The sequence below is a fragment of the Mustela erminea genome, chromosome 1, assembly GCF_009829155.1.
Source record: "Mustela erminea isolate mMusErm1 chromosome 1, mMusErm1.Pri, whole genome shotgun sequence".
NCBI lineage: Eukaryota > Metazoa > Chordata > Mammalia > Carnivora > Mustelidae > Mustela > Mustela erminea.
This window is the reverse complement of record NC_045614.1, coordinates 118,291,645-118,314,061: the sequence shown is the minus strand read 5'-3', so window position 1 is coordinate 118,314,061 and position 22,417 is coordinate 118,291,645. Positions and strand designations below refer to the sequence as shown.

Here is a 22,417-nt window from a genome sequence, read left to right as displayed (position 1 = left end):
TAGATGTTTCCCTTTAAAAATTGATACCTCTACATCTCATTTGTATGTGTACTGGTGTCCTTTCCTTGAATATTAATTTTATATTAAGCTCTTTGTATTGTATATTTAACACATACATGAATAGTATTAAAGTAACACATTAATAAATTAGCATGTGTCAGAAATCATCTTGAGAAATAGAAACATTTTAGTGAATTCAGATGGAAAGAGAAGGCATAGTCATTGATGTCAAGTAGGTTTATGTGAATAAATAACCGGCTAGTGAAAAAAATCCTTTATTAAAAGAATATGTCTTGAGCTTCTCTTGTATTGTTTTGGTCTTATTACTCTGGTGTTTTTAAACCTATTTTAGTAATGTTTCTTCTATTTTCACCCTTTAACTACTGAGCAGTGCATTTTAGAAGAGACAGAAAATACAATTGGGCAAAAAGAAACTTCAAAACTCACGTTTCCTAAAACCAGTGGAAAATTCTTATGGTATAGAGTTAAATGTGTTTCTTTGTATTTTGTAAACAAAATGGTTTCATGTGTGTTATTTTTTTTGACTTGCCTTTTTTTTCTCTTAATATATTGTAAATTTGCTTTCATACATACAATATCAATATCGGGTATTACATAGCATTCCATTGCCAGAGTTCACTTATTGGGCATTTAAAATGTTACTAGCTCTGATTATTTTTGCAGAGTGGGTGACTAAACTGTTAAGAGTATCTTTTTTCCCCCTTCTTGGTAATTCTAAAACTCAGTTTCTCAAGATTGCTGAGGTAGTTTTATTTACAGTTATTTAAAGTTCTGCTTTTTGTATATGTTTTGCAAAAATAAATGTACCAGATCATAGTGTTTTTCATTTTTATTGAGTTTTATTACAAGCAGAGTTTTGTTCATTTCTTTCCCTTCCACTTTAGACAGTTAATCAGCTGGCTCATGCCCTTCATATGGACAAAGACTTGAAAGCTGGCTGTCTTGTACATGTATTTTGGCCAAAGGCAAAATGTGCCCTCTTGAGAGATGACCTGGTTTTAGTGGACAGGTAAAATTACATATGAATTGTATTTTCTCCTTGTAAAAGTTTATTTGATAGAATAGTATTGCTTGTTTTAAAGTATAATACATAAAAATTTAAATGTTTAGTTGCTGCTTTGTTCTCACTTGTTAGATTGTTCTCACTTGTTAGATTGTTAAACCAACAGAAAAGGTGTTGGTTTATGTTTTTTACTGGTTATATAAAGTGCCAGTTTCTTTGTCTAATTCTATTAGATGAAATTTCAAGGATAGCCACTTTTCTCCCCCCTCTACCTTATAGTTTGGATAAATAGCTGGGGCTTAGAGATTGCCTAATTCTAAATGACTATGTAGGTAACTCTGATTAGGTAAATTTTTTTATCTAATAATACCTCTTTTTTTTAAGAATTGAAAGAACACATGCGTAGAGTGTGGGGTGGGGACGGCAAAGGGAGGGAATTTCAAGCAGACTTCACACTGAAGCGTGGTGTCTAATGCAAAACTGTCACCATCCTGAGATCACAACCTGAGCTGAAACCAGTAGTCCAGCGCTTAACTGACTGAGTCACCCAGGCATAATAAATTAATGCTTAAGGCCCAAGTTTCCCAGAATAACTTAATGGACAGTTTACATAGATTTTTTTAATTGTTCAGGAATTAATTGAATACTTCTGGAATTTTGTTTCAACTCTTCTGATGAGTCTTCATTTATTATATGTTCTTTTACTATATTGGTGCTAAGTAAAATGATAATGCACATTTGCTAAGCAATGTCCTTAACTAAAAAAAGTAGTTAAATGATTTTTCAAAATTTTGGTATGCTCTTTTGTTTTCTTTGGTTAAAATTTCAGTGTTGTGTGGAAACCATTTTCGTTTTGGTGATGGGCTTTTAATTTTGCTTTATTTCATGGCCAGACTATGTCCATGACCCCAACCTCTCATCTTTCTACATTGTCACAGTGGGTAGATAGTTATATTATAATTTTTATTGTATAGTATATTAAACTTAGGTTTTAGTAGAGGGTGTTTTATTATTTATGCTCATGAGCATTTAAATATTCTCTCAGCTGTACTGGACATAGCTACTTACACCTTTGATTTTGGTATATATTAGCCATTTTGGGGGGGGTTGGAGGGTTTTTTAGCACTTATTTTTCATCCTTCCAAACCATAAGGATTTAAAAGATTAAAATATTGACTATGTTACTTACTTTGTCAAAAATCAGAAGGTTATTTGTTTTTATCTTAAAGATTTACTTATTAGAGAGGGTGTGTGTCGTGTGTCGTTGTCCGCCCCCCCCCAAGGAGGAGGGAGGGGCAGAGGGAGAGGGAGAAGCAGGCTCCCCACTGAGCAGGGATCCAGTGACTTGGGCTCCATCCCAGGATCCTGGGATCGTGACCTGGGCTGATGGCAGACTGTAACTGACTGAGCCACCCAGGTGCCCAAGGTTACTTCTTTCTAGTAAACAACTTTTTTTTTTTTTTTTTTTTTAAAGCATTTGTTTAAGTTTTCAATTGAATAGGCTCTGGGAGTTCTTTGTCAGCAGAATAGATATGTAAGTTTATAAAACACAGATTCAGCTTGTCACAAGTGTTTTTTTATAGGTGGAAAAAGTAGATCTCTTGGGCTTTGTGCTGAAAACTGGTGGAAATCCTGGCCTTTAGACTTCAATTTATAAAAGCTTTATAAAATGTCTTTTATAATCAAATTTTCTTTTTTAAAAAATATAAAATACAATATTATCTTATTCCCATTAGTCCCGGTACAGATGTCACTACAGAGCTGGATAGCTGGATTGATAAGTTTTGCTTAGATGCTGATGTCTTCGTTTTGGTAGCAAACTCTGAATCAACACTAATGAACACGGTAGGTTAAATCATATTATTATGTTTGAGTGGTAGGAAATGAGATGGTGTCTTTTCTGAAGAGTGAGGGAAATCCAAATCATGGATTAAAAAGAACCTCTAATATCAAGGGTGAACAGAGGAATTTGTGTTTCCGTGGGACCGGAAAAGTTGTTGCTGGCCTTCTTGAGTGTTCCCACTGGGAATCTAGGGTTTGATGGCTCTCGCTTCTAGTGAATCTTTAATTAAATGCAAGGTGTGATATGTGTGTGGTATTGACATTGATTGTGGTTATTTGCCGGTTTCAGAAGAAATGGGCACCAGATTGTCAGGGTGATGATTTCAGTCTTTGAATAAAGTTTAACACTCCCATCTCACACCCTCCCCCCAGTCCCCACATCTGGCAGGCAAGGCTTTTCATACTTCTAGTTTTGTCAACCCTTCCCAGCTTTACTTGTGTGTACTCTAGGTTTTGGCTTACCTGTGTCCATTATACGCCGCTGTCAGATTTAATAGATTCGATTATTTATCCAGGCTGTCTAGAGCCATACTCATCCCAGATAAACTCCAGAGTTTATAGATATCTAATATCTAAAACTATAGTATGGTTTTTTAAAATTGTCATTCCTCAAAAGCATATAAATGGCCAAACACCATTATAACATAGGTGTTACTAGCAAGACCTCTGGTTTGCCACTGGTACTAGCTTTTGTATAACCTGATCTATATCACATGGACCAGGCTGCTATGACAATATGGACAGTTGTTTATAATCTCATGATATGAGAAACAGATAAATGCTTAAAATCTTTGTTAGAATAACGCCATTTGAATTACATTCTGACTTCTGTGTCTTTGTTTATGCTATTCTTTGCCCACAATTCTTCCTCTACTCCCAGCTTATCTTTCAGAAAGCCATTATCAGTACTTCTAAGCACATCTTTATCATCACTCCCTTCTTTATGGAGCTTTTCCTAATTCCAACTGGATATGGTGTCTCTTTCCTTTAAATAAGCATAGTATGTATTTTAGCATTTAAGGCACATACCTTTCTCTGTTGTTTATTATTATGTGCATAGGTCTTACATTGTTATTCTAAATCTTCAGAAAGATTTGAGGTAGCTTTTTGAAAATGTTGACTATAATATCCAGCAGTATCTGTTATGCTCTGCACAATAGTAGAGACATAGATATTTATTAAATTGAATTTCAGAAAAGACTCATGGCAGGAGCAGGAAAATCTTCACTCTTACCATCTTAAAATTTAGTTTTCTCATCTTGGAGAAGTGTAATATTCAATGATTTGGGATCCTTTATCGGTGGGTATGAATCCACTGTTGTCTTAATGGTTCAAACTTTAAGATTAGAAGAACTTCAACTATAAATGTAAATATAAAATAGCTGTTAAAAGTAAACATATCTTGGGTATTTGATGTTTTTTAGGAAAAGCAATTTTTTCACAAGGTAAATGAACGACTTTCCAAGCCTAATATTTTCATTTTGAATAATCGTTGGGATGCCTCTGCATCAGAGCCAGAGTATATGGAAGACGTAAGTTATTTTTTCTTTTAAGTTATGAGCTGTAGTCATGTACATTGTTATCTGAGAAAACAGTATACCTTATAGAACATCCTACGTAGCTGTTCTTTTACTTGAGAAAAGACTTAGTGATCAAGACCAGACTATTAAACTACTTTGGAGGAAAATTGTTATAGAATTGTACTATCTAATCATTTTAGATAATGAAACTTTGTTTTGTTGTAGTTTTTTTGAAGTATAGCATAACAAAAAAGTGTGTAGATCCTAAGTGTCCAGTTCAGTGAACTTTACAAATTGAAAGAACTTCAATTTGTAAAGAACTTCAATTTGTGTCAGGATCCAGCTCAAGAAACAGAACTCAAACTCAAGAATTGAAAGAACCTCAATTTGTGTCAGGATCCAGCTCAAGAAGCAGAACATTGCCAACACCCCCCTCCAGTCTTGTCCTATCTCATAAGAATGAGCACTTACATGACTTCTGACATCCTTGATTAGTTTTTTGGTTGTTCAACTTTATGTAATGGAATCATATAGTATCTGCTTTGTGTCAGGTTTCTTCTGCTCAACATTACATTTGTTATTGCATCCATACTCTTGGGCATGGTTGAAGTGCAGTGTCATTACTGTATAGTATTTCAGCCTTTGAATTTCTACATTTGATTTATTCATTCTGCTAGTGATGGGCATTTGGGTAAACTTCCTATATTTAGGAAGTTTATTTAGCTGTTATAAGTAGTGCTGCTCTACATATTCTTACATGTGTGTCTTTGGTGCACATAGGTATATATATCTGTTGGGTATATTCCAGTGCTTCTCGGTCTGAGGGGTTGGGCAGTTTTGATCTCTAGGGAATATTGGGCCATGTCTGAAGATATTTTTGATTGATACAGCTCTGGGAGTGTGCTACTGGCATCTGTTTGGTAGAGGCTAAGAGCTGTTAAAAGTCCCGTAACAGAACAACCCTCCCAACCAAAAGTTTATCTGACTCAAAATGTCAGTACTGCAGAGATCAGTAATTTGTGAGTATATATCTAGGAGTAGAATTGCTGGTAGAGAATATGCTGCTTCAGTAAACACAGCCCAAGAGTTTTCTAAAATGCTTGTACAAGTCTATACTCCCAAGCAGATTGAGAGTTCCAAGTGATTTATATATCCTTTCCAACAGTTGTGTTTTTTTGTTGTTTTAAATTTTAGTCATGCTGGTGGTTTTAGAAACTTTTTTTTTTTTTAAGATTGTATTTGTTTGTCAGAGAGAGAGAAAGCACAAGCAGCAGGAGTGGCAGGCAGAGGGAGAAGTAGGCTCCCTGCAGAGCAAGGAGTCCAATATGGGACCCCATCCCAGGACTCTGGGAACATAACCTGAGCCAAAAGCAGATGCTTAACCGACTGAGCCACCCAGGCATCCCTAGAAACTTCATTTTAAAAAGAATAGAGTATCTGGAATTTGGTCTGTGGTCTATAAATAATACTTAATTTGCCTGATAATTTCTTTTTCTGATTTTAATCATGATTTGTGTTTACTTAGAAAAAAATTAAAATTTACACAATCCCATCACTGTTTACATGTTTGATTATGTGTTTTCATTCTTTCCCCTACCCCCAGAATTATAATTTTGTTTAATATGAAGCTTTATATATCCTGCTATTATTAACGCTTGTGGTCATACTTTTGCAAATTGGGGTCTCATTTAATCATCAGAGATTTAGGAAATATCATCCACAGATTGTTTTTTTCCATTCTTATTTAGCTTAGATCCCTTATCTTAGGCACAATGCTAGAGGCTAGTACTGTACCCTAACTAGTTTTACTCTTAGTCTTATTTTTTCTTTAATTTTTAATTTTCTTTAAAGTTTTAAGTAATCTTTGTACCCCACATGGGGCTCAAACTCACAACCCCAAGATCAAGTCACATACTGTACTGACTAAACCAGCCAGGCACCCCTCTTAATCCTAATTTTAATACCTAAGTGCTAATCTTAAACCTAACATTGCAACCCTAATCCCTAGCTAATGCATTCTTCCCAAATTTAATTCTCAGTGTTTTAAGAAAGATAGACTATTTGGGATGCCTGGGTGGCTCACTTGGTTAAGCGACTGCCTACAGCTCGGGCCATGTCCCCCATGGAGCTCCTGCTCAGCAGAGAGTCTGCTGCTCCCTCTGACCCCCCTACCATGCTCTCTCTCTCTCATATAAATAAATAAAATCTTTAAAAAACAATCACTGAAAGAAAAATAGACCATGTTCTGATTTTTCAATAAAAATAGCTTCATTGTAGCAAATTATTTGTAGCATTTATTTTCTGATATCAGAGATATTAATAGCTTCATTAAAAAATATTTGGAAAACAAGCATAAGAAAGAAATAAAAATGCCCCACCTGCTTTGTGGTTGTTGCCTTCATGCCAACTATTAATTTTCACAAATATGTATATATATATTTCTTCTTTGTAGTATAGTCATGTATGTCAATAATACAGAAATAAGAACATTTTCCCATGGCAGTAAGTATTATTATTTGTCAATACTGTGTTTGGAAATGGCGTCATGGTATTTGGTGGTCCATCAGAATTTTAAGTGGTCAAAGAAGGATCATTACTCTAAGAGAAAGTATTCTGTCAGCAAGTATCAAACTTCATTTATTAGAATTTTGGGGTTTCTTAAGTATATTGGAGATACTACTATAATATCACTATAAATGGAGCTTAGTAAAGGCCTGTAGCAGTCATTACATTTGTTTACTTCGGTACCCTGTTTTCTCTAGGTACGCAGACAGCACATGGAAAGATGTCTGCATTTCTTGGTGGAGGAGCTTAAAGTTGTGGATCCTTTAGAGGCACAGAATCGTATTTTCTTTGTTTCTGCAAAGGAAGTTCTTAGTGCTAGAAAGCACAAAGCACAGGGAATGCCAGAAGGTGGTATGTATTAATATAGATTGTCTTTTGAAATACAAGAATAGTTGTAGAAATAACTGCTATAAATCTTACTTTGCTGTATCCTAGGTTTTAAACTCTTCACCTAAATATTACAGGTGGGGCACTTGCTGAAGGATTTCAGGCGAGATTACAGGAGTTTCAGAATTTTGAACAAATCTTCGAGGTAGGAATTTTGTGTATGTATTGACTAATATAAAACCCTGTCATTGGTTGGAGAATGATCATAATCCTCTGTTTCCTCTCTTTATCTTTGTCAAATAACCTTTGCTTGCTGTTATTTAGTATAGTTACTGCTACAGCAAGTGAAACAAGTTTGAAGAAAGGAAGTCCCTGCAAAATCTGTAAGAATTGAGAATTAAAGATTATAATTTCTCATTTTTTCTTATATGGTTGTATTGAAACGGGAAACTGTTTTTCTAATATTGCATGTGTTGTACGATGAGTGAAATTCTCTTTATTCAGTAATTTGAGGCAAGATTAAATAAATGTAATTGCTATTGGAATGGGTAATGGAGCAAAGTGAAGATCATGTTTTTCTTTTATACCATACTGTTGATAGATACAGAATGTAGTTAATGTCATTTTACTGAATTTATTACATTTTAAGCTGTGTCATTACCTGTTTATTCTCCACATTTTATGTCAAATGTCCTAAACAAATGAGTACAAAAATAATTAGGATACAGGGTATTTTGTAGTATAGGAATCTGGTAGGAACTACTGGGCACACAAATAGCTAATGTATTTGCAGCACTGGGAAGGAAGGACACTTACTTCTATTTTGGTGTAGGCATTTTATACAGAGACATTAAAACTCCTCCTACATTTAACTGAAAAAAAGTTCTTTAGATGTTAATTTCTAAGCTCTTATTTAGCCCTTTTTAATCTAGCTCTGTTTAGATTACATATCCCCTTTTCACCCATGTATGAACACGAAGACTTCAGAACTAAGAACAACTTCTTTTGTAATTCTTCCTTTAAGTTGTAACAGCTTTAATAGCAAGGATGTGAAAATGTTGAATGTACTTGGCAGAATTTTTTTAAATTAAACATTTGGTCGCTATCCCCCATCTTTAATTTGGTGAGTTGGAAATAGACTATTAAGTAGATGAAGACAGAATACGTAGAGAAGGAAAGTCCACACTAGTGGAGACCTTGGTAAGATGTCTCTAAAGTCAGAGCTCCTGGGATATTAGCATACGTCATCCCAAGCTAAACCATAGATTGCATGAATTCCCAGTCACTCCAAGACCATTGTTTATGTTCTTTCCTTTTTCTTTCACAAGATTCAGTGCTCTCCTCACCTTTCTCAATTATTTCATCCATGGGAAAAATATTGGGGAGAGGATCTATTGTTCTGTCTCCCTTTGTCTTACTTATTGACCTTTCTTTCCTTCTATGTGTATTAGATATTTGTCACTGATTTCTCCTACTAAATCATACTGTTCTCATATGCATTTATAACCTCTTTCATATTGGTTCCTGCTACCCAGACAGAGTATCTCCTTGAAGAAGTGGGAATGAGAAGAATAAAAAGCTATGCTGTAGAACACTGGTTCCCAAACCTTGGCTGATCATGAGAATCACATGAGGTGCTTTAGAGAACTGCCTGAATTATCCCAGAGGACGATCCAGTGGGGCATGGGATGGACCTAGCAATCCGTATATATTCACTTGCTCCCCAAGTGAGGGCAATAATCAGGCAGACCTAGGAATTACTGTTTTTAATGTTTTTAGAAGAAATTTGGCAGTTTTTTATTGTAATAGTTCATTTGGGAGTCTAAAAATTATGTATAGAAAAAACCATGTGCAAGAGCTTTACATAAAGTCATAGAGAATATCAGACCTTAGAATTTGAAATGTTTGTTCAATTAAAAGTATGATAGATTTAATGTAAGAATCAGCTAGAAATTATTTGAACTTACCTAAAGAAATAACTAGATGGGCAGAAAGTCTTGTCTTGGTGGCCAAAGCATTTTTTGATGATTACTTGTTTCAGCTTTTTTTCCAGAGTGAAATTAGTTACTTCTTAAATCAATTTTCATAATTTAAGACTTCTATAAATTGGGGCATTTTTAAGAATTTATAATTTAGTAGGATAAAATTGTTCATTTTTAAAACTTCTGTATTTTTTCTCATATCTATTTAGACATACGTACATGTAATATATATATTCTATTTTTTTCTTTTTTTCTTTTTTTCCTTTTTTTAAAGATTTTTATTTATGTATTTGACAGAGACACAGTAAGAGAGGGAACACAAGCAGGGGGTAGTAGGAGAGGGAGAAGCAGACCTCCCGCCGCGCAGGGAGCCCGATGCAGGGCTTGATCCCAGGACCCTGGGATCATGACTTGAGCCGAAGGCAGATGCTCAACACCTGAGCCACCCAGGTGCCCCCACATGTATATAGTCTAACCTTAATTGGATTTCCCAGTGATTTAACTGCTCTGCTTTATCCTCCAAACACTTAGCCCCAGCTTTTAGTTAATTTTTCTATTCATAAATAGCAGGTTTTGGTTTTTATTCATTAAATTCTATGTTAATCTTTAAACATAGTTTCTCCTGACTTTTTTATACTTTTTTTTTTTTTTTTAAGATTTTATTTATTTATTTGACAGAGAGAGATCACAGTAGGCAGAGAGGCAGGCAGAGAGAGAGGAAGGGAAGCAGGCCCCCTGCTGAGCAGAGAGCCCGATGCGGGACTCGATCCCAGGACCCTGAGATCATGACCTGAGCGGCTTAACCCACTGAGCCACCCAGGCGCCCTATACTTTTTTTTTAAGTGGAATTGTCTTTTTGCTTTTTTTCTTTAGGGAAGAATTTAGGGCTGTGAATTTGTGATGTAACTTTGGACATATACCACGGGTTTCAGTATCCAGTTTAGTTTTCATTGTTTTTAATAGTTTTTAATTACAGTTGTTGGCATTTTCTCTTCAATACAGGAGTTGCTCAGAATAAGATGTTTTGATTCTTTTCATCCAACTTTTGGTTATTTATTTTTGGTTTCTTTGTATTGTGATCACAGAATGTGTCTTATATATGTATTTTCTCTTTGTTTTTAGAATTCACTTTTTTTTGGAGTCTTAGAAAATGATTTTTGTGTAACTTTGTGCAGTGGCAGTATCGTAGCCAATGAGGTTTATCCGAGGCGCGATTATTGCTAATAGAAAATGATTTTTGTGAAAAGAAAAATTGCACCAAGTTTACCATTTTTAGTGGTCTGATATTTGCCATAGACTTTTTGGGTTTCATTTGGTTCTTGAGGAGCAAAACATTATAGGAACATTTGGAGTATCAAGTTAAAATAAGGCTTGAAAAAAAAAAAAAAATAAGGCTTGAAAATTAAATACATTAAAATCAATCAAAATCGGTGTTAATTCTGTCAGCATGTTTCTTATTATTTTAAACCTGTATTTGAACAATGTATATTCTAAAGATAATTTAGAAATCTAAAAACCTTTGCTCAAATATTTGGCCATTAGCTGTTCTTAATAGTTTTGATTATAAGATGGAAAACAGGTATAAGATAATTCTACTCTAAAATGTGAGTGACTTAGTTGTAAAGGACCTTCTGGGACAACTGGTGAAATCTGAAAATGGACTGTATGTTAGGTTAATAGTATTTACTGTCCCAGTGAATGCAGTGATTGTTTCTTGGTCGTATAGGAAAATGATCCCATTCCTAAGAACGCATGTTAATATATTTAGTAGTGAAGTTGTGGTGTCTGCAAAGAAGTGTCAGATTGTTCAACAGGAAAAAAAAATCTATAAAAATATATGCATAGCTCTCTATATAGATATATCTGTATGGAGAGGGAGACAGATGGGAGAGGTATATTGTATAGTAGTATTTTTTCTTGCATTGCCCTTTCAATTTAAAATCTTTAAAAATAGGGGCGCCTGGGTGGCTCAGTGGGTTAAGCCTCTGCCTTCTGCTCATTTCATGGTCTCAGGGTCCTGGGATCAAGCCCCGCATCGGGCTCTCTGCTCAGCGGGAAGCCTGCTTCCCCCTCTCTCTCTGCCTGCCTCTCTGTCTACTTGTGATCTCTTTCTGCCTGTCTCAAATAAATAAATAAAATTTTAAAAAATCTTTAAAAATAATAAGTTGGGAGTGGTGAATAGCATATTATTGGGTGTTTGGGGTCTGTTAAGAGGATTTGACAAAGTAATTTTATGTCTTAATTATATATAAGTATTAATATCTATAAATCTATGACTATAATTAACTACCAGCTGGCTTCTTCAGATATTATTAGAAAGTTAGAAAACAAACAAAAAAAGTAAGTTAGAAAACTATCTTAACTGAGATACAGTTGGGATTTAAAATGGTTTGGTGCAGTATTTTAACCTTCTTGGAAAATTAGAGTTCCTGATAAAGTCAGTCTGGAAGCTGCTGCTCACTATGTATGTTCCCTGTGGGGATTCATAAGCTTATTAATGTAGTGAGAGTTCTGAGAAATAATGCAGTTTTAAAAACCCATATTTAAATTAACATTTCTCACACCTCAGAATAGAGTATTTCTTTTGCAGGTTGACTTGATATTTTTGTGATCAGTGGGAATATCAGTGTAAGATACCCATTTCTAAACTAGAAGGAGTTTGTTTATTATTTTAACTAGTTAGTTATATTAACTAGTAGTTTATGTCTCTCTGTTAATTCATGACATTATTGTATATTTTTAAAATCAAGGAGTGACTTTTATATTGCCTAATAACTTTTGAAAATATTTTCTTTCTGGTCTAGCTCTAATACTGTGCTGTTACCTATAAATTTAGGTCTTCATTGCTGATATCTAGATCTGCTTCATCGAGGAATATAGGATTTCTTTTAACCTTTTTTTCTTTTAAAAATATTTTTATGCTTTTATTGTTTTTATGGAGGTTAATTTGTCATTTTATGAGATGCAGTTATTTAAAGAAAATCAGAGCTTTGTTTTGGTTGTTAAAAATAAGCAGTTTAACTGTTTAATATTGTGTACTTATTCTCTATTCCCATAGAGAATGGGAATACCATAACTTCCTACAACTAATCTTTTCAGGATTAGTGATGTTGAGTGATGTATAAATAAGTTTAACCATGAACAAAAGTTAGGCTATCCAGTGGAAGAAAGTCGTAGGTTTAAGTTAAGGTTTTATAAAGTGTTAAGGAAATGAATTACCCTCAATGTCCTATAGCTAAAGAAGTGAATATGTTTTTATTTCATACCTCATCGTACCACAGAGGACAGCTAAAATGGCAGAAGGAATTATAAAAGTTTTTTCTATCTTAGTGAATTGAATAGGTAATCATTTTAGAAATGTGAAGGCTCTAGGTTATAAATAGTGTATTGAATGAACATACTAGTGATTTCAAAATAAATACTTTGGTATTAAGTGAATACTTTTTAAAGCTTGAAAGCTGTTTATTGTGATGAAAGATAGTTAACACAATTTATACTGGTTGCAGTGAAAAGAGGTTCAAGAAGATGAATTCATGGAAATCATGGAAAGTTGGGGTATATTCCCAATTTTAAAAAAAATTCATCACAGGGAATAAATGTGACTTCTACGAAACACCTATTGTAGTTATTGCTGCTGTGATACAGACAAGTGATTGTTCAAAGACCAGATGACATTCTTCTGTAAACACTTGTAGTTGTTTTTAGATGTTATGTCAGTGCAGAATTTAACTTTCTATAAAGTAAGAATGAGTTTTAATATAATTTTGTAAGTTTTCAGTGATGAATTCAGAGTAAATATTTTAGATAATAGTATTCAGATGTATTGAAATTGAAACAAGTTTTATAGTATAAATGTGTCCATTACTATATGTGATGCATTCTACCGTATTCTATTTAAAAACAAAAAACAAAAAAAAAACAGTGGTCATGAAACCAGATTTGTACAGCTGTGAATGAATGGTTTATGAGCTACAATTAGCTTAAAGATGAAACAAATAAGATAGGGCATCATTCAAACCTGTTTGCACAAACTATAGAGCAAGGACAATAATAGGATTATCTTTGAAATAGCTGTAGGTATTTTTTAAACAATATATTATTTTGGTTGCTTGTTGCTAAAGACTTTTTTTCATGTTCAAGTTTTAATACAAGTCCTAATTTCTAATAACTATGTTCTATCATCAACTGATTTCTTAAAATGTGGAATTCTAATTCATAACTCAGTTAAAAACTTCATTAGGTTATCTATTGTAAGCATGAGAAAAATTAAGACAGACTAGAAATAGATTAAAGGCAATCCCAATAAAGTTAGTAATTTTAATGGAGAAAACTTTAACATTGACAACAGTACCCTGCTTATTCATTTATTTTTTAAAATATAGTCAAAAAACCATTGCACATTACTGTGTAAAATTACACAAAGATATGAACTTGCTGTTAATGCCCTTTTTACTTTTGATTTCTTGTAGGTTTTTTAACCTTTGTTATTTTAAGTCCTTTTATTATGCATTTATTTTCTGCCCTTATGTTTTGGTTATCATTACAAACAGCAAGTTTTTGTGTTTAAATTCCTGAAAATGTTGGGATGGAATTACAGTAATGTGTTATGGCTTGGGCCCTCGCAGGAGTGTATCTCGCAGTCAGCAGTGAAAACAAAGTTTGAACAGCACACTATCAGAGCTAAACAGATACTAGATACTGTGAAAAACATAATGGATTCAGTAAACGTGGCAGCAGCAGAGAAAAGGTATGAATTCATTTTATTGCAAAATAAAAATGTCAGTTCATGTCCATATAAATTCCTTAAACTAAGGTTTTAAATTGTTATCTTTTAAATACTTTAGCACTTAAGTCAGCAACCTACTTGCATGGTTTTAAATGAATATTTGAAATTGTAAATATTTATTCTACAACCTTAACATCATTTGCATTTCCTGGAACCCATTATTCTCAAGAGTTATGATTTTAACGTGCTTCATAGTTTTAAAATATCTTTAAGGCAGTGGAAGAACAAGTGGAATTTTTTGAAGAAATCCAAAAAGCAGGTGGACCTCTTTTTATATTCAACCTATGACCCATTTTTCATGTTTATACACTGATACCTAGAAATCTCTCTTTGATGCCAGTTGTGGTTTTTTTTATCAACTGGTAAACAAGGCGATATTACCTGCCAGCCAGAAGGTCTGTTTGGTAAGCACTACGCTATATGTTATTGTACTGCACTGTTACTCCATTTATGACATAAAGATGAAAGTAAATTCATGAAATTGCTAACACTGAGGAAAAGGCTAGTTCTCACAGACTTGGTACACTTGAAACAAAGCTGAGGTTATTAGATGTGATCCCGGTATTAGATGTGATACGGGATGTTAAGCCTTAATTGAACAGTTAGTGGCCTTAAGCCAATCAAGGGAAAGATACAAAGCATCAGAGATTAAGAGGACATTAAATTGGGAATTTTAAATGCATCTGATCTTACTGGGAACAAATACACCTAAATCTCTTGCCTAATTATGACACTTCTCCTGGAATGCATCATATACAAAATTAGAGAATTTCTAATAAATGAAACACAAAAGAGTGAGAACTCAAAAAAGAGTCTGATCTCGGGCCCTGTGCACTGTTTCTATGAGATTATTTTATTATTTATGCCTCTTTCAGCTCAGTTGCTTTATCATAGTAGCCAGAGTGAGTATTTGGTCCACCAGTTGACCTTAATATTACTGATTTTAAAAATACAGGACATTGAACTATACACAGCACAAAGAACATGTGATTTGAGAATGGTTTATATAATCATGTCTTGGGAACTCTCTTAGCTGAAGATAATTTTAAAAATGCTCAGGTCTTTGTTTTCCTAGATCCTGTAGTGGTTGACAAATTTTCTATAAAAGCTAGATAGTAGATCTTTTAGGCTTTGTGAGTTGTACTTTCTCTTTTGCAGCTAGTCCGTTCTGCAGTTTTAGGGCAAAGGTAGTCATACAGATGATAGGCATATAAGGCATATGAATGGTCATGGCATGGCACAAACTAGCAGCTGGCTGGATTTGGCTTTCAGGATGCCATTTGCTGACCCTGTTTTTTAAATGAAGTCATTATTTTTATTGTGACTGTTCGTATCTGTGTTTGGAGAGTCCTTATTTGGGATTTGGATGCTACATGCACAGACAAAGTAGTTTATATTCGATCCTCTAGAAAATACTTTGTAAATGAAATATTATTTGAATCATTTTAGATGTGAAATGTAAGTTTTGGATTTTTTTTGCCACTGTATCATGCCAGCAGATGGTTCATTACCTAAGTGAATGCCCTAGCTTAATTGCTTTGAGATTTCAGTATTTCCTGAGAATTAATTATTCTACCTACTACAATAGGGTTTATTCAATGGAAGAGAGGGAAGATCAAATTGATAGACTGGACTTTATCCGAAACCAGATGAATCTTTTAACACTGGATGTTAAGAAAAAAATCAGGGCAGTTACAGAAGAGGTGGCAAACAAGGTGAGTTGGTGACTTTATGACTACAGTTTCTGGGAATGGAGAGACTGGCTTTGTCAGTAAAGTGTGCCACTCTTGATCTTGGGTTTGTGAGTTCAAGCCCCACCTTGGGTGTAGGATTACTTAAAAATAAAATCTTTAAATAAAATAAATTTCTGGAAATGAAAATATTTTTGGTAATCCTAAAAATGTTATCACCATTACCCTAAAGGCACATTTTATTAAGTTTTTTTACAGTTTGACTGACTAGTTGATAATCTTGGTTAATTTTTTTTAACTTCATATTTTCAGGTTTCCAGTGCAATGACAGATGAAATTTGTCGACTCTCCGTTTTAGTTGATGAATTTTGTTCTGAGTTTCATCCTACTCCAAGTGTATTGAAAGTATATAAAAATGTAAGTTAAATTATTGTTAAAAGTAAAAGTTTGCTCAGTTTCCTCTCCTTATTCTACATTTTTATTTAGTGGATTAGCCATTTTAATGTCTTCCTGGCAATTAGTACATGATTGAACTTTTCTAGCCCCTGTGCACTCTTATAATAAATATAAACTATCTTATATATAAAGTACCCAAAAATATTCTCTTAAAATAAGACCATTTACTACACTTAAGTTTTTGCAAAATCTGTACATGTTCTAGAGAAAAAATAATGGGCACATGTACCATGTTAACAGGAGTTAAATAAGCACATAGAAGATGGTATGGGAAGAAATTTGGCGGATCGGTGTACCAATGAAGTCAATGCTTCAATGCTTCAGTCCCAGCAAGAAATAATTGGTAATATTTATGTCTATAAGTTCATGTGTAGTTTATTTATTTCATTGGGAAAGGACTTAGTTTCCTTGAGGTGTTTTATAAAACGTAAAACATTATTTATTCTTGTTTCTTAAATACCATTATTTTGTTTTATCTAGAAAATTTGAAGCCATTACTTCCAACTGGTATACAAAATAAACTACATACACTGATTCCTTGCAAGAAATTTGATCTCAGCTATGACCTAAATTGCCACAAGTTATGTTCAGATTTTCAAGAGGATATTGTATTTCGTTTTTCCCTGGGCTGGTCTTCCCTTGTCCATCGTTTCTTGGGCCCAGTGAATGCTCAGAGGGTGTTGCTAGGATTATCAGAACCCATCTTCCAGGTATCTTTTTCTTTTTGAGTAAGCTTTTGATTTTGTTGTTGCTCTACTACACAGTTATTTATCTTTGATTCTACCAGTTGAGATTCTTGCTCTTTTTTAAAAAATATTTCTACTTTGCTTATGTGATTTCTCTAATACAACTAGTTGTGTCCAGTTTGCATAGTTATGAGCTAATACCAATCACATAGAACCATTTCTGAATTAGTTATACTGTGCAAAGGGAAAGGCACTTCCAGCGTTTTCATTCAGTACTGTTGTAGTTGTTCCACATTCATTTTTGAAACAGTTTTTTCCTTAAAAGTTTTTGTTTTCAAATAAAATTGAAGTTTTGACTTCAACTAGAGTAAATGCAAGCATTTAGAAAAAAAAAAAACTTTTGAATTTATCAATTCAATACTTTTTCAGAAAATCAATGGGGTTTTAAAACCATCACCACAATCCTGTTTTAGAACTTATCACCCCAAAATGGTACCCTTGTGTCCATTTGCAGGTGATCATTCTCACCTCCAGCCCTATTGCTAGTTAGCTTTCTGTAACTGTCATTATTTTTCCCTTTCTGGACATTTCCTATAAACGGAATAATAAAAAATGTGCCCTTTTGTCCCTGGGGCATCTTTCACTTAGCAGAGTATTGTCAAGGTTCATCATGATGGTACATGAATGTTGTAGCATATACCAGTACTCCATTTTTTATAGGTGCATAATACTCCATTATAGATTATCTCATATTTTATTCAGTTGATGGACACTGAAGTTGTTTGTACTTTTCTGGCAATTATGAATGATGCTGCTATGAACACTCATGTACTATTTTTATGTGGACATCTGTTTTCATTTCTCTTGAGTATATACCTAGGAATGAAATTGCTGGGCCATGCGGTAACTCCATGTTTAACTTTCTGAGGAACTGCCAAACTGTTTTCCAAAGCAGCTACACCATTTTACATTCCCACCAGCAGTATATTAAGGTTCTGTTTCTCAACATTCCATCAAGACTTGTTATTGTCTGTCTTTTTTATTAGTGGATGTGAAGGGGTATCTCATGTAGTTTCAGTTTGTGTTTCCCTAATGACTAATGATTTTGAACATCTTTCGTGTACTTGTATTGGCCATTTGTGTATCTTGTGAAATGTCTATTCAGATCATTTACCCATTTTTTAATTGGATTATTTGGCTTCTTATTGTAGAAGTTCTTTATATATTCTCTAGATGCAAGTCGTTTGTCAGATACATGATTTCAGAGTATGTATTTCTGGTCTGTGACTTGTCTTTTAATTTTCGTATAGTGTATTTTGAAGTGTAGATGATTTTAATTTTTAAGTAATTAAAAAATTTTTTTTCTAAGGTTGTGTCTTTCATGTGAGAATGTTAAAATACAGTTTTAATTCCACTTGAGAGTTGAGGGCCTACTGTTAAAGGTAGAATCATATAGTATAAAAATTCAGTATTGGTCATAGAAAATAATTTTGAGACTTTTTATTTTCTTCATATATTTATAGTAAACTCATTATTTGACTCATTCTTTTTATAGATTTACTACTGTAATTATACAAGAAATAAAATAGAACTTATAAATGTAACTATTCCATTTGTAGTTGTTTAATTATAATAATCCTTTTTCCCCAACCTTATCAGCTTCCCAGATCTTTAGCCTCTACTCCCACTGCTCCAACCAATCCAGCAACTCCAGACAGTGCATCACAGGAAGAACTCATGGTCACCTTAATAACAGGATTAGCTTCTCTCACATCTAGAACTTCTATGGGCATCATAGTTGTTGGAGGAGTGGTAAGAAGTTCTTTTTAGTATAATTAAAATTGGAGTTTTGCAAAGCTGTCTGCTAGACACGAAAAGAAAGGTATATTTACTTTTATTTCCAGGATAATTTGTAGAATGACATGAAAAGTTGTTGGCTAAAATTAGTGAATAAAGATGCGTTTCACAGGTCTAATCTTAAGTTTTTAAAAATACAGACTTATTTATTTTTAAATTGAGGTATAGTTGTCATAACATTGTATTAGTTCTAGGCATACAAGATAATGATCTGATGTATATATATTGCAAAATGATTACCACAGTATACATTTTTAACAAATACCTCTTTAGGAAAAAAAAAAAATACCACCAACTAGCTAGTCCTTAAAACAATGCTTCCTATTTTCACTTCACAGCACATAAATGATATTTATAATTTGGAGTAACAGGAATTATTCAGGTCCCTTATGTAGACTTCTCTGAATACCAGAGGGATCTGCCTTAAAGTATTCAAGATTACTTTTTAGTTGTAGTTCTTTTTAACTGTTAAAATTTTTTTCACATCATTAACAACATAGGTTTGTTTTGGTTTTTAAAATCTCTGACCTGGGGTGCCTGGGTGGCCCAGTGGATTAAAGCTTCTGCCTTCCTTTTAGGTCATGATCCCAGGGTCCTGGGATCCATTACCGCATCGCTCAGCGGGGAGCCTGCTTCCTCCTTTCTCTCTCTCTGCCTCTCTGCCTACTTGGGATCTCTGTCTGTCAAATAAATAAATAAAATCTTTAAAAATAAATAAAATCTCTGACCTAAAAAAAAATTCACGTCTTCTTGAGATATATCAAGTTAGCAAATGTCTGGCAGGTTATAAAAGTTCTTGCCTGGTATTTATGTATAGCTCCTTTTTCATCTTGATTGATTTCCAGTAGCTTCAGATTTTCTAACAGAGAAGGAATATACTTTTTTTTAAAATAAGGATTTGAGTCAAAGGGGGCTGATGAGTTTGTTAAAATGCTTTAATATACAATCTCCCTAGTAGTGATATTCTTTCTTGAAATAACCTGTGAATTTATCCCTACAGATCTGGAAAACTGTAGGGTGGAAACTCATATCTGTTTCATTAAGTATGTATGGAGCTTTGTATCTTTATGAGAGGCTGACCTGGACCACACGTGCCAAGGAGAGAGCCTTTAAACAGCAGTTTGTGAACTATGCAACGGAAAAACTGCAGATGATTGTTAGTTTCACCAGTGCAAACTGTAGCCATCAAGTACAACAGTAAGTTGAAAGATGTGTCTTTTTTTTTTTTTTTTTAAAGCATTACTGATGTATGACATGTATAAGAAATGCATAAACAAGAGTTTAGCTCAAAAGAATTACCACAGTATAAACACATTTGTAATCACCACCAAGGTGAAAAAAAACAAGGGTATCAAACATGCTCAGAACTGCATGATGGCACTCAGGGCTTGATCCTGGTACCCTGGGATCATGACTTGAGCCGAAGACAGACATTTAACCGACTGAGTCACCCAGGCGCTCCAAGACAAGATGAATTTTGACAACATACTAAGTGAAAGAAGCCAATCACAAAAGACCACATAAGGTATGGTCCCATTAATATTAAATGTCTAGAGTAGGCAAATGTATAGAGACAGAAAGCATATTATTATTTGCCAAGGGTTGGGAAAGGGGCAAAGGGACTGGTAATGTATATGAGATTTTTTGTGGGGCGGTAGTGATAAAAGGTTCTAAAATTTTATTTTGGTCATGGTCACACAACTCTGTGAATATACTAAAAATTGAATTGTATTATTTTAAGCGAGCAGATTTTATAGTATGTAAATTATATCTCAATAAAGGTAAGAAAAGGGGAGCCTGGGTGGTTCAGTTGGTTAAGTGTCTGCCGTTGGCTGGAATCATGATCCCAGGGTCCTGGGATCAGGCCCTTCGTTGGGCTCCCTGCTCAGGGGGGAGCCTGCTTCTCCCTCTGCCTCTGACCCTCCCCCTGCTTGTGTACTCTCTCTCTGTCAAACGTATAAAATCTTCAAAAAAAAAAAAAAAAGTGAAAAAAATAATCTGGGAACCAAATGCCACCAAAAAAAAAAAAAGCATGATGGCAAGTGTAATGTATTTTTACTGTCACAGCCGAAATTTACAAGTCTAAGATTTTTTGTTGTTGTTGTTGAGAGAGAATTAAGCAGGAGCAGGGGTAGGGGCAGAGGAAGAGGGAAAAGCAGACTCCCCACTAAGTAGGGAGCCTGATGTGGGACTCCATTCCAGGACCCTGGGATCATGACCTGAGCCGAAGGCAGATGCTTAACCCACTGAGCCCTCAGGTGCCCCACTGCATTTACAAGTTTAAAGGCATAATTCTTTTAGAATTGAAGAGAATTTTTTTTTATTTTTTATTTTTATTTTAAGATTTTTATTTATTTATTTGACAGACAGAGATCACAAGTAGGCAGAGAGGCAGGCAGAGAGAGGAAGGGAAGCAGGCTCCCCATTGAGCAGAGAGCCCAATTCGGGGCTCGATCCCAGGACCCTGGGATCCTGACCTGAGCCAAAGTTAAAGAGGCTTTAACCCACTGAGCCACTCAGGTGCCCCTGAAGAGAATTTTATTATACTGGGTCCACTAGTTTCTTTTATATATCTTAAAGTTTGTTTCATTGATTTTTTTTTTTTTTTAAGATTTTATTTATTTATTTGACAGAGAGAGATCACAAGTAGGCAGAGAGGCTGGCAGAGAGAGAGAGGAGGAAGCAGGCTCCCTGCTGAGCAGAGAGCCCGATGCGGGACTCGATCCCAGGACCCTAAGATCATGACCTGAGCCGAAAGCAGCGGCTTAACCCACTGAGCCACCCAGGCGCCCCTGTTTCATTGATTTAATATCTAGAACTGCAATTAAGTCAATGCATAATAGTCTGTATTTGGATGCTGCTGAGAGCTGAATTAAACTGTTTTCTGAGCTGAAGAGAATTGTGATTTAATGGGAGAAATAACATAGATAATTACAATAAAAGTTGAAAAGTGGTAAGTAATGTAAGTGATAAGTAAGCTTCATAATATGAGGCTCTAGAATCTTAAATCATGAAGGGTAGATTTCCCGGGTGCCTGGTGGTCCAGTGGGTTACAGCCTCTGCCTTCGGCTCAGGTCATGATTTCAGGGTCCTGGGATTGAGCCCCACATCGGTCTCTCTACTCAGCGGGGAGCCTGCTTCCACCCCCCCGCCGCCTGCCTTTCTGCCTACTTGTGATCTCTCTCTGTCAAATAAATACATAAAATCTTAAAAAAAAAAAGACTTCCCACAAGGAAGAGTAGCCTACCAAGTTTGAATGTGTGGAATAGGAAGATGTAGGCAGAGGGAAACACCCTAAACCAAAAGAAAGTAAGTAGGAGAAGAAATGTGTTCAGAAACATGAGAAATTTGAGTATGGCAGATGTGTATTTGAGTGGGGTACATTTGAATATAAACCTAATACTAGGACAGGAGCATGGATATTTGGACGTCCTGGAAGTTGATGTCATTGACATTTAGTTCTATAAAAATAACTGCAGCGGTGTGGTGTATTAGTTCTATAAAAATAACCACACTGGGGACGCCTGGGCCGCTCAGTTGGTTAAGCGGCTGCCTTCGGCTCAGGTCATGATCCATGATCCCAGCGTCCTGGGATCGAGTCCCACATCGGGCTCCTTGCTCGGCAGGGAGCCTGCTTCTCCCTCTGCCTCTGCCTTGCCTCTCTCTCTGCCTGTGCTTGCT

General features: G+C 34.8%; 1 protein-coding gene and 1 non-coding gene across 4 annotated transcripts in view; both read left to right on the top strand.

The window, feature by feature from the left end:
- Positions 1-22,417, top strand: part of MFN1 (mitofusin 1) — a 34,118-nt gene that overhangs the window by 5,970 nt on the left and 5,731 nt on the right. For 2 of the 3 annotated variants that reach the window (XM_032340270.1, XM_032340274.1), the window contains exons 5-16: positions 906-1,030; positions 2,761-2,869; positions 4,291-4,398; positions 7,149-7,302; positions 7,416-7,483; positions 13,886-14,007; positions 15,635-15,761; positions 16,050-16,154; positions 16,434-16,536; positions 16,674-16,903; positions 18,539-18,691; positions 19,737-19,933. In XM_032340270.1, the coding sequence (XP_032196161.1) occupies positions 906-1,030; positions 2,761-2,869; positions 4,291-4,398; positions 7,149-7,302; positions 7,416-7,483; positions 13,886-14,007; positions 15,635-15,761; positions 16,050-16,154; positions 16,434-16,536; positions 16,674-16,903; positions 18,539-18,691; positions 19,737-19,933 (1,601 nt within the window). Of the gene's footprint in view, positions 1-905; positions 1,031-2,760; positions 2,870-4,290; positions 4,399-7,148; positions 7,303-7,415; positions 7,484-13,885; positions 14,008-15,634; positions 15,762-16,049; positions 16,155-16,433; positions 16,537-16,673; positions 16,904-17,748; positions 18,031-18,538; positions 18,692-19,736; positions 19,934-22,417 lie in introns of those variants that run through there. The other variant, XM_032340282.1, reaches the window with a different exon arrangement.
- On the top strand, positions 10,424-10,557 carry LOC116581063. The gene has a single exon (XR_004281869.1). It is a non-coding gene; the product is annotated as a U4 spliceosomal RNA (small nuclear RNA).